This window comes from Pelodiscus sinensis, chromosome 2, assembly GCF_052426305.1.
Source record: "Pelodiscus sinensis isolate ZL-2025 chromosome 2, ASM5242630v1, whole genome shotgun sequence".
Lineage (NCBI taxonomy): Eukaryota > Metazoa > Chordata > Testudines > Trionychidae > Pelodiscus > Pelodiscus sinensis.
Window position 1 is genome coordinate 216,789,240 of NC_143053.1, and position 17,611 is coordinate 216,806,850.

The 17,611-nt window shown below is 45.1% G+C and overlaps 1 protein-coding gene across 7 annotated transcripts in view; it reads right to left on the reverse strand.

The window, feature by feature from the left end:
- Positions 1-17,611, reverse strand: part of AKAP9 (A-kinase anchoring protein 9) — a 181,144-nt gene that overhangs the window by 130,272 nt on the left and 33,261 nt on the right. For all 7 annotated transcript variants that reach the window (XM_075922389.2, XM_075922394.2, XM_075922392.2 and 4 more), the window contains exon 3: positions 7,662-7,706. In XM_075922389.2, coding sequence (XP_075778504.2) covers positions 7,662-7,706 — 45 coding nt within the window. The remainder of the gene's footprint in view (positions 1-7,661; positions 7,707-17,611) is intronic.

The window sequence follows — 17,611 nt, forward strand, 5'->3', positions numbered from 1 at the left end:
CCGCTCCTCGGCGCTACTGGACCAACCCAGCAGCACCCAAGCTGCTCTGCCCCAGGCGTCCTGATTAAGCCGCTGCTGAATCTGACCAGCAGTGGCTGAATCAGGACGCCTGGGGCAGAACAGCTGGGGTGCTGCCCGGTTGGTCCAGTAGCGCCCAGAACGGCGCTACGGGACCAACTGGCAGCGCCCCAGCTGCTGTACCACAGGTGTCCGGAGCAAAGCCACGGAGCACGGGGGCAGCGGGACAGCCCAGACGCGCCGTGGCTGTCCTGCTGCCCTCGGGCTCCGTGGCTTTGCTCTGCTTTGCTCCCCGTCCCCCTGGTCTGCAGACCAGGGGGACGGGGAGCAAAGCAGAGCCAAGCCGGGGAGGACGCGGCCAGCTGACAGACCAGGGGGATGGGGGGTAGGGGGGCAAAGCAGAGCCAAGCCGCGGAGTGCCCGGCCAGCTGACAGCCCAGAGGCGTCTGGGCTGTCAGCTGATCGCGCGCTCCGCGGCTTGGCTCTGCTTTGTCCCCCCCCCGTCCCCCTGGTCTGCAGACCGGGGGGGAGGGGGCAAAGCAGAGCAAAGCAGAGCCAAGCCGCGGAGCGCGCGATCAGCTGACAGCCCAGACGCTGTCAGCTGGCCGGGCGCTCTGCGGCTTGGCTCTGCTTTGCCCTCCCCACCGCCGTCCCCCTGGTCTGCAGACCAGGGCGACTGGGGGGGGGGGGGGGGGCAAAGCAGAGCCAATCCTCGGAGCTCGTGGGCAGCAGACAAGGCTGTCCGCTGCCCACGTGTTCCGTCGCTTTGCTTCCTCTCCCTGGTCTGCTGGAGACCAGGGAGAGGAACGGCCCCGTTCGTAACTGCGGATCCGACATAAGTCGGATCCGCATAACTCGGGGACTGCCTGTATATAAAGATTCACATCCATATTATTAACTGACAAGGAACTTTCAGGTCAGAAAACAAAACAAAACAAAGAACCCTTTATCTATCTATATATTTTGGAAATGTACATCTATCTATCCATCTGTACGTCTGTTTGTTCAAGAACTCCTCAATGGTAAGAGGTAGAACCACCAAATTTGGCATACAGCTTCCTCTTATCATAGCTTAATGAAAGGTCAGGGATTGGTCAGAGACTTTAACAGGGATTTTTAAAATATAGCGTAATGGCAGTGTTACTTATTTTTCCATGATACAGTAATGTGCATTAGAAAAAATTCCTCATTATAAGGTTAAATACTACCATTTACAATGTAATTAGTTTTTCCAATAATAAGCATTTTCTTCATCTTCCTCAACAGAAATTAACAATAGTCCTTAGGATTTGAAAAAAAAAGTTTTAGCTACTGCCTTTTAGTACTTCTTGTACAAGTATGAAATCCAGGTTCATATTTAGACACAGCAGAAAGCTTGATCAGGAAAGATAAAAACCAATGTTTGCTATTGGGAAAAGCCAAACATTCCTTTAGTCTTGAATTTCAACTGTAACTCTGACTATATTACTAATCATCACCACTGTTTAATTCTAAAGGCCACCTAAAGTCTCACTTTTGCTTAACATAAGTAATTTGTTACAAACAGCATAGTCTGTATATTTCCAGTTTTGATTTGGTTTTCATGTCCACAACTGTGAATTTGTACATGAGACTGAAGAAAAGAGAAGATTTCATTTATAATAATAAAATTGCTGCAAGACAAGAGTGCTGATATCCACAGTTACTGTTCCCCCAACTTTGCTTAGGAAACTGTACTCTATCATTAGACAGAGCAAATATGAGCAATGTTTCTCAAAGAGGGATATATTTATTTGTCACTGGACTTTATCCAGATCCCCCGGAGAATAAGCAAACAAACAAGAACCATATTGCTAACTTTGCCAACTATAATAAATGAAACAACTTTTAAATTATACTAGTTACAAAATATTCCAGTTGAAAGCCTGACCACTACTTTTTTAGCATTATTTCTGACTAAAAAGTTTAAATAACATTTTTTAAAAATGATACAGAGCCTCTTTAAATAATGAGTAAAAGGAGGGGAAACAAAGAACAAGATTAGTACAGTAAACTTCCAATAATCCGGCACCTTTAGGACCCAGGAGGTGCCGGATTATCAGATATGCCGGACTATTGGAAGGGGGGACTATGAGGAGTCTGGGGTGGGGGGATCCCACCCCAGATCCCTCATAGCCCCCCCTTCCAAAAGTCTGGCTCTGCCCCAGGCATCCCCGATTCAGCTGCTGCTGGTCAGTTTCAGCAGCGGAATTGGGGACACCTGGGGCAGAGCAGCTGGGGTGCTGCCAGGTTGGTCCCATAGCGCCGCTCCATGCCATGCGCCCATGGTTCCTACAGACTTCAAATTAAATTGTGGATATTTAGTATGACTAACCATCAAATGGTACATACAGTTTTGTCCACTCTATATTACAATTCACATAATTTCGTCTCAAAATTCTCAATGTTACAAATGGCTGCAGTTATTCATTAAAGTAAACAAAAAAATTATCACAAGTGTTAATATGACTGAACTGAACACGTGCTTTATAACAACTCCTTTCCATTCCTCCGACACCTGTATACTTACTCGCTAATTTCACTGCAGTGACAAACTTCATTGAATTTTAGCAATTAAAAGGAATGTACTGAAAAAGCTGCACAATTTGTTTCTTAACATACATGGCTCAATTTTGCAAGCCAACTGCCATAGGAGCTGCATGTACAAATTTCTCACTGCTTATTTATGTTCTAGAATAGAATTATTACTTCATGAAAAAAGGAAAGGGGTCGCTCTGACAGGAAAGAGAACAAGGATGAGCTCATATATTTTTTCCATTTTTGGTTTTCAAAGAGATTGAAAAAAAATGAGATTTTTTTAAAATTAGAGTTCAGAATGAGACCTAGTTATAATTCTACAATTAGTCTTCTGTGATCTTGACATTTAAAATATTGCTATTAAAAATCACTTATCTTAATTGTAGACACCAAAGGAGAACCTTTTGAATATCAAAACAGAAACTGACCCACAAGATTGTAGATGGGAAACTCTTCAGCTCCGGGCTTCTCTTCACCTATATTTTTACAGTTGTGGTGGATAATCTGGGGCCCATTAGGGCTCTGTGTGTGGGCCATAAAACATTTTGTTTATACTTGCCCGTGCACAGAGTTACCATTCTGTCAGTTTTGTCCATGTTGTTTTTTTCCTACCAGTATTACTGAGGTGACACGCACATAAAGCAAGGGCACATGAAGTGAGGTGCATGCTGATTGCACACAACATTGACTGCGACAGCCATATACTCCCTCTGCAGCCAATCAAAGTGCTGCTACAGTTCAATCACCACTCACTGCAAATTCTAGGTATGCAAGCACAGTTAGCAAAACTACCCTATTCCGGGAGACCATCTTGGTTATGAAAATCTTGAGATGAATGAGAGCATCTCATGCAACCCATTGATGTTGCTCAATGATGCTACCATGGTCTAAATATTAAATACTAATTAATCTATGCTCATCCATAATTATCACGAGATATTACATCAATGTCCTTCAGGTACTCTTTGTTGATCTCTCAGGACTCGCCTGTTTTCTTGGGATTTTTGCTCTTACTTTCTGTAACTGCTGCTTCCTACATCAGACTAGAGGTTTTGATTATACTTTGTATAGCGCTCAGTTGTGCCTATGTCAGAGCATATCATACCACTCCAGGCTTCTGAAGCATCAAAGGCTGGCTCTTCATATAAGGAGAGTGTGGTGCAAATACCTCACTGTGGAATACGTTCTAAATATATAAATACCACAGTAAAGTCAACAATATGCACAAAATTGTACAGGTTGGACTGTCATGGTCCAACACTCTCGGGACCTGACCAGTCCTAGATAAGGAAGTTTTCCAGACTGGGGGAGGTCTGGGAATGGGGAGTGCCAGCGTCCCCATTGAGCTCCTCTCTCCTGACACCTAGCACCACTGCCCGTAGCCCCGTAACTGTGTCGGCCCTGCAGGCTCTGTGGCCCCACAAGCTCCGGCAGCCCCTTAAGAGGTAGTGCAATGTTTCTAAGATTTGGGTGCTTGTGCATTCTCTCTCTCTCTCACACACACATAATTCCAACCCCCATATACTATCTCTGCAGAGTTGGGGAGAGGAGAGACAGATCAGGACAGCTTTCCCTGTCTTAAAGAGACAGCACATGGCTTCTCAAACTTACTCAACAGCCACCAGCACACACACATTCTTTGTCACTGTCACACACACCCAGTCTGTGTCATGCTGTCTCTGTGTGTGCGGGCACACAGTCACTGTCTCACACTAAGGATGTTAAATTTTGATTAGTTGATTAATCTAATAGTCAAAGTAATTTGCATCAACTATTTGATAAGTTGAAAAAGGCCCCTCCACCTTTGAAATGCAGCAAGAGCCTGCTGGCTCTGGTTACATTTCAAAGATGGAAGCACTGCAGGGAGCTCAAACAGTCTCCCTGCTCCCTGCTTTTGAAATGTACAAGAGCCCTCCCAGAGCTCTTATACATTTCAAAAGCAAAGCACTGCAGGAACGTGAGGCCAGCAGGGGACTGAGTCCCCTGCTCCTGAAGCTTTGCTTTTCAAATGTATAAGAGCCCCTAGCTTGCCCCAGGTTCTCCACAGTGCTTCTGCTTTTGAAATGTAGCAAGGGCAAAGCAGAAGTGCCACCAGTTCCCCGCTGTGCCCCTGTATCTTATTCCCACAGAGAAGGTGCTGAAGGGAACCAGCTTTTAAGCTGGCTCCCCCCAGCATCAGATCTTGCTCCTCCCTGGGCTGCCTCTCTGACAGATAGTTAACTAGTTGTCTAGTCGCTTACATCCCTACCTCACATACTACTGCACACACTCTCCCAGTCTCTTTGCCACATTCTCTTAATCTCTGTGCCACACACACTCAATCTGTGTCACTAAATCTGTTTCACACACAAAGTGTCTTTCTTTCACTCTCACACAATCTCTTTCTCTGTAGCACTCATCCCTGCACTAAGGGCTTGCCTTCACTCCAAATTTAATCTGATTTATAACTCAAGTACAGCCACCAACTACACACAAAATCCCTTACCTGGAATGTGGTTGTGCTTTTTACTTGAATTGTCTGGCCTAGCAGGAGATATAAGCTAAAGCCTATGTTATCTAGCAAAACTACTCTACAGTGTGGATTCAGGCTAGCGCCACTAACTGCTGGTAGTCCTCCAATGCCTTCCCAAAACTCCCTCTGGATACCAGAAAAGATGGATAAGTTCTCCCACAAATCACTGAGAAAGAATTCACAGAGTGGCTCAACTTGCTGCAGTGCAAAGAGCTATGGGATGTACCCCTAGAAGTGTTAGGTGCCATACACATGGGAGTGCAGCATCCTTTGAGTGTTATATCACAGTATGGTTTCTTTACTTCAAGCTAAGATAACTCAAGAAATAACTCAAGTGAAGATAACTTGAGTTAATGCTGAAGTGAAGATACCCCCTACCTGTATGTTCCTCATTTTCTGTGTACCCAACTTGAGATTCTTGATTTGATTTGCAGAAGTGCTGTGCACTCATGGCTGCAAACTGAAGTCAGTGGGAATAGAGCAATAAATATACCAACTGCTATATAAAGCTAAGTACACTGAAAAAAATTAGTTTGTAATCCTGTCAGACTGAGCACCTTAAAGTAAAAAATGTTCACTGATTTCCTCTCTATGTACTTATCTGTAAAATGGGAATAACAAAAGCCCCTCACGTAACACCAATGTTGTTAAAACAAGTTAATTAATGTTTGTAAAGCACTCTGATATAGTGTTGAGCACATGGAACAGCCCAGGAGGAATTTAATAATTGCATTCAGTGCAGGCATTGAATTATGTGCAATAAATAATACAATAATGTACTGAACAATGAAGATAAAAAAATATTGAATAGCTGCTGATTTAATGTGCACAGAATGAGGCAGGGATCCTGGGAAAAAGAGAGCATGTAGTTAAAAACTATCGCATCTCTTGGGAGAAAGAGTTTGGGGGAAGGGATGCAATGTGGGAGCAGGGCAGGAAGAGTCAGAGCTTGGGGGAAGGGGTGGAGTAGTGTGGGGCTGAGCAGAGTCCAGAAGAGACCGAAGGGGAAAGGGGCATGAGAGAGAGGGGAGAGTGTCCCCGCACTCCCCTAGGAATGGCACTGCCTGTGTAGCTAATTTGTTGAATCAAATTCTTGTTCTCAAATGAACAATATTATAATCTTTCTACTTGTGCTAACTCAGAAAATAAGAGCTGGAAAATTGTTGGGGATTGGCAACAGTAATGTTACAAGGCTCACCATAAATACAAAGTAACACGTTCAATTATAAACTATAGCAACTGATTAAAGAAGCTACCATAGTGTTTGAGGAATCTCAAGACATAAAGTTAGTAGCATATTGACAAGAAGGCAATTAATAACAATGATCTGAGGGTCTAACTCTGCTCTCAATGGCAAGATGACAGTGCAAACAGTGTCAAACTTTTTCAAGGTATTTCTTTCTCTACTTAACTAATTTTCTGTACAAGTAGTTTCCATTTTACTAACAAGTTAAAAATAATCACTCATTTTGGGACTTAATTCTTCACAGAAAATCAACATAGGGAAATAGTTGCATGACCAGAACTTTGAACAGTGCCATTAAAGTACAGTTGTAGTGAAGAAATCATTACAGGCAGTCCCCGAGTTACGTGGATCCGACTTATGTCGGATCCGCACTTACGAACGGGGCTTTTCTCGCCCTGGAACTCGCGGGCGGCGGGACCACCCAGACGCGCAGTGGTCCCGCCACCGCGTCCTCCGGGGCGAGAAAAGCTGCTCCGGGTGTCCCTGGTCTGCTGGGGGGATCCCCAGCAGACCAGGGACACCCCGAGCAAAGCCACAGAGGCGGCGGGGTCCCGCGCCTCCAAGGCTTTGCTCCGGAGCAAAGCCGCAGAGGCGCGGGACCCCGCCGCCTCTGCGGCTTTGCTCCGGGTGTCCCTGGTCTGCTCGGGGTGTCCCTGGTCTACTGGGAGGGGTCCCCAGCAGACCAGGGACACCCCGAGCAAAGCCTCCGCAGCTTTGCTCCGGGTTTCCCTGGTCTGCTCGGGGGGGGGGGGGGCGCAGCTAGTTCACCTCCCCCACCCCCAGCACACCAGGCTTTTGTTGTGGATGCCTGGGGTAGAGCAGCTGGGGTGCTGCCGTGTTGCTCCTGGGGGGACCTATCCGGCAGCGCCCCAGCTGTTCTGTCCCAGGCTCCAGATTCAGCCGCTGTTGAAACTGATCAGTGGCTGATTCCAGGAAGCTGGGGGCAGAGCAACTCTGCCTCGGGCTTCCTGTAGTCAGCCCCTGGTCAGTTTCAGCAGCAGCGGCTGAATCTGGAGCCAGTTCCGAGTTACGTACAAATTCAACTTAACAACAAACCTATAGTCCCTATCTTGTACGTAACCCGGGGACTGCCTGTACATTGATTTACAAACCTATTACATTATTAGGTATATCATTTATGCTGTTATTTATTTGGCATGCTGATGGCTTACTTGAAGCAGCTAAAAAAAAGTTATATTTTCATGTTATTTATAACATTTTCAAACTAATATTTCCTTTATCTCTTTTTGTAATCAAACAAAATATTTTAAACAATCATACACTGTTTAAATGTGACATTAAAAATTTCAAATGTTATTTTATTCTTACCTCAGAACTATAATCATCTGCTGTAGTAGAAATTTCACTGTCTGGCTAAAATAGGAGAAAAATAAAAATAGTTACAATGGTAAGCAACTACAAAACATTAAACATAATTTCTATCTAATTTTGTGCATTTTAACAGTAGCTAAAGCCACCTGATGAAGTATATATAGTTACAATACTCCTGTTATTCATTAAAATCTAAAAAACCCACTCCTAGTTTTCTAAGGCCTTGTCTATATATATAGTTTTATCAGCAAATGCTCCTAGTGGAGATTAAGAATATAAAATCCCATTTAATTGGTTAACTGGTTAAACATGATGTTAAATCAGTTAACTGCTTACAGGGTGTGTGTGGGAGCGGTTTCCAGGCTGCAGCGCCTCTGCCTCTCCACCTCCCTGTTCACATGCAAAGCTGAGCAGCCCCTGCCTGCAACACACCTGGGCCTCCCATGGACAGGGGCTGCTCTGGATGTCAGGAGAGGCCCCTGTCTGTGATAGTCCCAGACCTGCTGTAGGGGCTGACCAGGTGACCAGGGCAGCCCCTGCATGAGATACGACCAGGCCTGCTTCAGACATAGCCTGCTTCAGTCCAACGTGCTCAGGCTCGTCACAGATAGTGGCTGCTCTAGACGGCTGCTCCAGTCCCCTCCAATTAACCAGAAAACTATAAGCATCATACTTTAAGGGTGATGCTTACTAGATAACTTTTCACATCCCTAGTGGAGATGCAGGTTACATAGGCAAAAGAGTGATTTTGCTAATATAGCCAATATCAGTCTCCTTGCAAAAAATAAGCTAACAGGCAGAAGTGATATTACTATACATGGAAATGTTTGTAATCTTGCCCTGCCCTCAGATATGATTATGCAAAGCAGTGAACAACTTTCATTTCCACTGAAGTTAATTGTTTACACTTAAGGTCAAGTACCTAGGCTCTTATCCAGCAATCGGATCCACATGCATTCAAACAATTACAGAAATAAGGCCTCGGTTCTAAAATATGTCCAATGAATGATCTGATTTATTACCAGATGTGGTTATTAATTCAATACAAAGCATCAGTTTAAGTTTCTATCTAAAGGGTTATTTGTGTAACAAAACTTCAGAGGTATTCACATGAAACCAATGCATGGCCTGTTAAAAAATATTACTCAACTTTCCCAAAAGCTAAATGATGAAAGGGTATACTTTAAAACTTAATTCAATTCCGACAAAAATGGTGGAAGGTATATATCTTGGCACATATCCAACATTCTTAAGTCAATTAGAGTCTTTCCATTTATTTAAGTCAATTAGGGTATGTCTACACTACCCCGCTAGTTCGAACTAGGGGGGTAATGTAGGCATACCGCACTTGCAAATGAAGCCCGGGATTTGAATTTCCCGGGCTTCATTTGCATAAGCGGGGAGCCGCCATTTTTAAAACCCCGCTGGTTCGAACCCCGTGCAGCGCAGCTACACGGGGCTCGAACTAGGTAGTTCGGACTAGGCTTCCTATTCCTATTCCGAACTACCTGGAACGAGGTGTACCGGTAGTTCGGAATAGGAAACCTAGTCCGAACTACCTAGTTTGAGCCCCGTATAGCCGCGCTGCACAGGGTTCGAACCAGCGGGGTTTTAAAAATGGCGGCTCCCCGCTTATGCAAATGAAGCCCAGGAAATTCAAATCCCGGGCTTCATTTGCAAGTGCGGTATGCCTACATTACCCCGCTAGTTCGAACTAGGAGGGTAGTGTAGACATACCCTTAGAGTCTTTCCATGGAGCAAGCCATGTTAGTTCATTCATTAATTACTATCAGAGAGATCTTCAAAGGCACAAATAATAGTTAGATGCCTAATTTCCATTGACTCTGAATGATGAAGTATTCTTTTGAAAATCTCCTTGAATGCCTATAGAACCCTTCTGTTTTTTGCTATTCAAATGCCATGATTTCTATAATTTTCAAAATGTAAATAAAATATGTAACTTCACATGGAAATAAAATTCAAAATAGTTATATTTAAAGGGTAAAAAAACTTTTATTTAAATATGAAGAATTATACATAGAGTCCAAGAACAGAAAGGACCACAGGCCATGTTTTAGAATCTGTTAATGCATGACTAAAAATTACTCACTCACTTGGCACCTACTAAAAAGAAGTTACTCACCTTGTGCAGTAACAATAGCTCTTCGAGATGTGTGTCCCTGTGAGTGCTTCACTCAGGTGTCAGTGTGTCCTTGTGCTAGCGATCAGAGATTTTTAGCCTAGCAGTGCCTTTCCATGCTGCACAAGTGCAGTAGCCATCTCATGCTGTCTTCATCCCTTAGCTAGGCGCACAGCATGGGTCCACCTCTGTTCCTTTTCTACTGGAAATCCTATCATGGACTCCAAAGTAAAGGGGAGAAAGGAAGGGTAGTGGAGTACCCACAGGGACACACATCTCAAAGAACTATTGTTAGTGCACAAGGTAAGTAACTTCTTCTCCTTCGAGTGGTGGTCCTGTAGGTGCTTCACTCAGGTGGCTAAAAAGCAGTACCCATGGTGAGGAGGTGGGTATTTGGAGTCATCTACTGGAAGAGGCAAGGATGGCATCGCCCACAGAGGCGGTAGGTAATGGTCCTTGCTGTAACGTGTAGTGTTGTGCAAAGGTATGTGAGGAAGACCGTGTAGCTGCTCTGCAAATGTTGACCAGGGGGACATTATGCAGAAAGGCAGCCGACATGGTCATCTCTCAGGTGGAATGTTCGGTGACTGTCTGCAGTGAAACTTTATTTTGGAGCCTGTAGCAGGTATTTCTGCAATTTGATATCCACCTGGATATGCATTGTGAGGAAATGGCTGTTCCCTTGCCGGGATGGATTTAGATATAAAAAGTCTATTAGATTTTCTAAAAGGTTTAGTTCCATCTATGTAAAAAGCGAGTGCCCTTCTTGCATTAAGGGTACATAATATCATTTCTCTTGAGCAGTCATGTGGGTTAGGGTAATAAGTGGATAGGAAAATGGGTTCATTAACGTGGAAATCAGAAATGACTTTTGGTAAAAATTTAGAACGTGGTCTGAGACTAATCTTATCACTGGTGAAAAGCAAACAGGTGGAAGCACCAGGAGGGTTGTGATTTCACCTATGCGTCACATGGATGTGATTACAACAAGAAAAGACACTTTCATGGCCATGTGCTGCATTGAGGCCATCACTAATGTCTCAAAGAGTGGTCCTGTCAGTGAGTCCAGCACGAGATTGAGATTCCATGGTGGAACAAGTGGGTGTATATGTGGACGTGCTTTGGATAGACCAGTTAAGAACTGTATGGTAATCGGATGAGCAAACACCAAGACATTGTTTACCAGTTCGTGAAAGATCGTGATGGTTGAGAGATGAACTCTTATGAAACTGATGGAGAGTCCTGCGTCGCAGAGGTCTATTAAGTATTCCAGCACGATACATATTCGGGCAATATGTGCTTTTAGATGGTGCTGATTGCACCATTTCTGAAACCACTTTCATTTGTTTTGATAGGTGTACCTCATAGAAGGATGATGACTGCAGCGGAGGATCTGTTTTACTCTGAGAGCAAGTTTGTCATTCTGAAACCATGAAGAAACTAGGTGGAGAGCTTCAGAGCCTGAGGATTTGGGTGACACATTCATCCATTGTGTTGGGTTAGGTACTGAGGACTGACTGGAAAGGGAATGGGATTGGCAATCGATAGGTAATGGAGGTAAGGAAACCAATCCTGTCTCGGCCGGTATGGAGCTATCAGCATGACCTTCACTTGGTCTGCTCAGATCTTGTGGATTACCCTGGAAACCAGGGGAATTGGGGGGAATGCGTATGACAGAGGGCCCATCCATGGTATGGTGAAAGAGTCTCCCACCGAGTGCTTGCCCTGGCCTGCTCTCAAACAGAAGTGGTGACATTTGTGGTTGATTTTTATAGCAAAAAGATCTATGACCAGAAACCCCCACTGTCTGAATATGGGCAGGATGATTTTGAGGCTGAACTCCCACTCATGTTGTTCAGAAAAATGTCTGCTCAATTTGTCTGCCATGGTATTTTGTTGGCCTGGTACATACATTGCCATTGGTGTGATGCTGTTCTTCATGCATCAGTTCCAAAACTTGATTGCCTTGGCACATAGTAAGCATGATCAAGTATTCCCCTGTGTATTGATGTAATACATACATGGAGTGTTGTCCGTGAGGACCCGTATAATATGGCCATGGATAAGTAGTAAATGGAGAGAGGTGTTGCAGACTGCCCTGACTTCCAAAATATTGATATGCAGTCTCTCACCTCTTGATGCGACTATCTGCCCTGGACCATATGATGTTCACAGTGAATGCCCTAGCCCAGAAGGGAAGTGTCTGTAGTATTACCCATGAGGGATCTTGTCGGTGGAAGGGTACTCTGGAAAGGAGATTGCGAGGACAGGTCCACCACCGCAGTGACGTCAGCACCAACGCCGTAGGTGTAACTCGTTTGGCAAGGCTGTACTGATAGGAGATATACACTTCTGCCAGCCAGGCCTGTAGACACTTCGTATGTAGTCTCACGAGAGGTACCATGAAAGTAGTGGCTGCCATGTGGCCTAGGGCCTGAAGACATGTGTGAAGAGTTATCACTGGGACTTAGAGAACTTTGTCTATTATGATGCATGAGGTCTGAAAGCAGTTTAGAGGAAAAAGGCTCTGGCCACGGTAGCGTCTGGTAGTGCCCCAATAAATTCTACTCTCTGGATGGGATCCAGAGATTTCTGTATGTTTATCAGAACACCCAGAGGCAGGAGAAAACATCTCAGGTAGTATCTGTCATGATTATTGTATGTTGTCAAGAAATCCCCTTGATTAGACAGTTGTCTAGGCACAGGAATATGATAACAGCCTGCTTTCTGAGGAAGGCCATCACTATGGCCAGAGTTTTGGGAAAAATAGGTGGTGCTGGTGATAGCCTGAAGGGGAGGACATGGTATTGCTAATGTTCTTTGCCAACCATAAACCAGAGGAATGCTTTGTGGGCAGGGTGTATTGTTATATGAAAATATGCGTGTTGGAAGTCCAGGGCTGAAAATCAGTTTCCCCTCACCCAGTGCCAGAATGATAGTTCCTAAGGTCACCACCCTGAACTTGTTGTTGTGGACAAACTTGTTGAGTCTCCTGAGAGCTAAAATGGGTCTCCATCCCTTGTCTTTTTGGAAGTAAGGAAATAGTTGGAATAGAGCTCTCTTCTGTTAAATTTGGATGGAACTCGCTTTATGGCCCCTAGGCTGAGTAGTTTTTGAGACTCTGCTTGTAGAAGAGGCTCAAGAAGAGGGATGGGGAAGGAGGGTGGTTAAGGAGTATAGACGTAAAAGGGATAGTTTAGCCAGTTCTTATGTTCTGAAGGACTCATTGGTCCATAGTGAGAGCCCACTGGTGGTAAAAGGGGTCAATCGATGGAAAGTGTGGATAATGTACACTGAATCTGCATGGTAGTCACTCAGGCCCTTGACCACACCTTCAAATTTGCTGTTTAGGTGCCACCAATTGAGGGGCGGACAATGGGTATCTTGAGATCTTCTGTTGGGCCATTATTTCAATCTGTTATCAAAAGGCCTCTGATGTTGTCTTTGGCAGGAGGTAAACCTTGACCTCTGGTATCTCTTTCTCTTATTGGGCAGCGAGTACATTCCGAGTGTTCGGAAGGTTGTGCATGAATCTTTCATTGAGTGGAGTACTTCATCAATGCTGGCTGCAAAAAGCTGACTTCTATTGAATAGCAGATCTTCTACTTTGGTTTGTAGTTTCCTGGTGACACTGGATGATTGCAGCTATGAGGTGAGGCGCATGACAACTGCTGTTGTGGTTGATCTGGCTGCCGTGTCTGTTACATCCATAGATGCTTGAAGTGCCATTTGGGCGATGAATTGGACATCCTTCTTAATGGACTGCAGCTGTTGTCTCTTTTGTTCAAAGAGGTCATGTAGCAACTTTTGCAACCTGGTATAGTTGGCATAGGTCTAATTGGCAAGAAGTGCTGTATGGTTGGAAATTCTAAACTGGAGGATAGATGAAAAATAGATTTTTCTTCCAAAAAGGTTGAGTCTTTTATGTTCTTTGTCTTGGGGTGTAGACTTGAATTGTGACTGTCTGAAGCGATGACAGACAGAATCTACCACCAGAGAGTTCAGCTGGTAGTGGGAGAAAAGAAAATCCATCTTCTTAGCCAGGACAAAGTACTTTACTATTGGCCCTATGATATGTGCTGTTTTTCTTGTACCTCTTGTGGGAGTATGTCTTTTGACTGTGCTACTCTTTTAAACAATTCCTGAAATTGCTTCACATCATCAGCAGAGCGAGAGGAGGAGAAAGGAAACACAGCCTCGTTGGGCCACGAAGAGGACTGCAGAGGTGGAAACTGTCTGTCGGAGTCAGACTGAAGTAAGTCATCTTCCTCTGCAGGACCTCTCTGAATTGTGACTGAAGGTGATGGCAGGGGATGGATTGGAAAAGATTAAGCAGTTTGTGGAGGAGACTTTGCTGTTATGTGTGTTGAGGTGGCCACAGTCGATTCTCAATATCAGTGCCAATATGATGCCAATTGTGATATTGGCCCCATGATTCCCTGGGTGGCCACTGTCATTGGTATTGTTGAGGTGGATAAGTCCATGGGGGACTGAACCAAGGGTATTGTAGATGGTGGTAAGGTGGTCAGTGCCTGTTTGAACGCCAGGAGCTGACTGAGCCAGTTGGTGATGAGTGCTGGAAAGAGAAACAGCTCCCATGTCTGGTGCCAGGCCCAGTGCCTAGGAAGGATAGGGAAGAGTAGAATGAAATATTCTCAGAATGCTGGTTCAGGCTAGATTCCTCAAGTTTCAAAGAATGCAGAGGTGTCTTATCTGTCAGAACCGGTGAAGAAGGCATTGATGGTTGTGATGTTTGGTGCTGGGGTCCTGTTGTTCTGTGGGGTCTCGGCTTTGGTGCTTGCGGTGCTGGAGCATGCTTTGGTGCTAATGTGCACTGGGACTCTGAAGGTTGTGACAGTGCTGGCGGGACTGTTGGCACCAGGGGAAGCAGCATGTCCACCTTCGTCAGTGCCGGTGCCACTAGTGTAGAGGTGGTACTCTTTCTCTTAGGTTCCTACTTGGAGCCTTTCATTGGTGCCGTTTTCCATTTTTTCATGGTGCTGAAGGTAGACAGCACTGGGGAGCATGCGACGTGCAAGGTTGATGGCATAGCCGGTAAGGACCGTTCCGGGGAGGCTGGGGACTTACGAGAGTTTCGTACGGGCAATGAATTAGCCCTTTTCCTTGGAGTTATAGGTGCCAAAGGAGCAGTTGTCTTTGTTTTTGACAGTTGAAGAGATTTCTGCCACAACAAATTTTGAAGACTCAACTCCTGGTCTTTCCTGACCCTGACCGTCATACTCTGACAGTGTGGGCATTTCTGCGTCACATGGCCTTCACCAAGGCACTTTATACATGAGGCATGCCCGTCTGAAGCAGGCACTGAATCTCTGCATGAGGCACATTTTTTAAAATCAGGAGAACCTGGCACACTGGTAAATTAGGAAGAACTAGGAGAAAGGGGAAAAATGGCAAGTAACGTTATTTTTTAAGAAAAAGGAAAGGAGAACTAACCAATGACTACAAATACTAAAACCTATGAACAAACTAACTAATTTTTAAAGATTTTTCCAGTGAGGAGAGCACTGCTCGAGAGTCCGTCTTCTGCCAAAGACAGTAGAGAAGGAACTGAGGAGGACCCGTGCCGTGTGCCCAACTAACAGATGAAGACAGTGCAAGATAGCTACTGTGCATGTGTGGTGTGGGAAGGAAGTGTAAAAATCACTGATTGATGGTGCAAGGACACACCAATACTTGAGTGGAGCACACACAGGGACACCACTTGAAGGAGAACATTCCGAGTAAGTTCAATTTATGATAATACTGTCCTGAGACCAGACTAATTTAGCAAGGTTTCCATTGTGGAGTTTCCAATGGACAACTATTTTAGAAGGTGGGATTTATATTCTGAGGAATAACTAAAGGGTCTGGTAATGAAAACTACTTGAAGATGGAAGTGTGCCTGAATTCTGAGCAATATGCCTTCTTAGCTTCCCATAGTAGTTGTGCTACCAGAGAATGTGCAGACAGCCACTGAACCAGACACCTACTGGGTGGTGTTCCATAATGCCAAAGGAAAACATCCTAAACAAATGCTGATCCAGTCAACATTAACCTTGGCACTGAAACCACATGGAATTACTGGAAGGAAGAAGGGATGTGGCAAAGAACTAGTGTTGCCTCAGCCACGAGTATGTAAGTTAAAGTAGACCATCCTGGCGCCTTTAATTTTTTCCCCATCTTTTTGAGATATAAATTTTAACAATTTAGCCTGCCATTTAAAAAAATCATTACCAGGGGGCATCCAGCATTGAAAACACAGCTACTGCGGGCTCCCTGCATTGCCAAAGGGCCCCAGATACCTGGGAGCAAGATATGAAGGAGGCAGCAGTCCAGGTCTTGTACAACAGAGAGCTCCTTCCAGGACTCCAGTGAGGAAGATAAGCTCCAGTACTGCTGAACTGTTTTTGCCTGGAGATGACTCCCAAACATCTGTCTGGTGAGGGAAAGAGCAGGGCTGTAAGAACAGAACTGAGGTCAACTCCTTGGACGGCCACATGGACAGTAACACTTGATCCCTGAAGGTGCACGGTGAGGCAAGGTCGAGTAGGCAGACAGAGCCAAGACTCTTGTCCAGAACTGGAAGGAGGAAGAGGACGAGATCCCATCCTGGGTCAGACCAATGGTCTATCTAGTCCAATATCCTGTCTTCTGACAGTGGTCAATGCTAGATGCTTCAGAAGGAATGAAAAGAACCAGGCAATTAATAAGTGACCCATCCCCTATCATCCAGTCCCAGCATCTGGCAGTCAGAAGTTGACATAGCTAGAGCATCCCTGACCATTCTGGTTAATTGCCACTGAAGGACTTGTCTTCAATTATCTTATCTAATAGGGATGTTAGATAATGTGTAATTGATAATCATTTAACCACATCAAATTTTAGCTGTTACATGACTATTCAATAGTCCCCAGGGGTGGGAGCAGAAGACAGTGCTCTCCCAGCTCCACTTCTGGGGAGCCCCCTGCCACCTCATGCTGCTGTGTCTGTATCAGAGGCAGCAGCACAGAGTGGCAGGCAGGAGGCAGTCCACGAAGAGAGTTGGTTTGGCTCCTGCCACCTGCCCCTGTCTGCAGGGGGAGGGGGAGCTGAGCTCTGTGGGAGGTAGCAGAGGGGGAAGAGGAGGACAGCTGGCTCCACGAGGGCCAATATGCATGGGGAGCTTCCTGCGTGTATCAGCTCCCACCTGCTCCCCTTGCCCTCCATGCTGCTGATTCTCTATCAGAGGCAACAGCACAAGTGTGAAGGGTAACAGGAGCCGATGCTCATGGGCAGCTGGCTTAAAAGCTGCCTCCCTACAGGCATCAGCTCCCCTCCCCGCTGTCTAATACAGAGGGAGCAAGAGTGGGGGAGTGTATGTAGTCAACAGAATTAACCAATAAGCCCAGGCTTATCAGCTAATTGTTTAGTCGATTACACATTGAAATCCCTATTATTTAATTATTTATTGAATCCGATTATAGTTTTGGCCTTCACAACATCTCCTGCCAATGAGTTCCACAGGTTGATTGTGCATTGTGAGATGAAGTTCTTCCTCTTGTTTGTTTTAAACCTGCTGCATTTTAATAATCATTCAGCAATGGAGTGGCCTCTCCCATGGTAAGGGACTTGGCTTCCTTCTTGCAGCCCTGGCCAGTAGTCACTGCTCTGCTCTGCCACAACCATAGACTTTCCCACGTGTATCATCAGCCCAGCAGCCACTCAAGAAGTTCTCTGCAGCTGGGGTTGCCAGGTGTCTGGTTTTTGCCCAGACAGTTCGGTATTTTGGCCTTCCATCTGGTAAAAATAAACAGAGAATACCAGATAT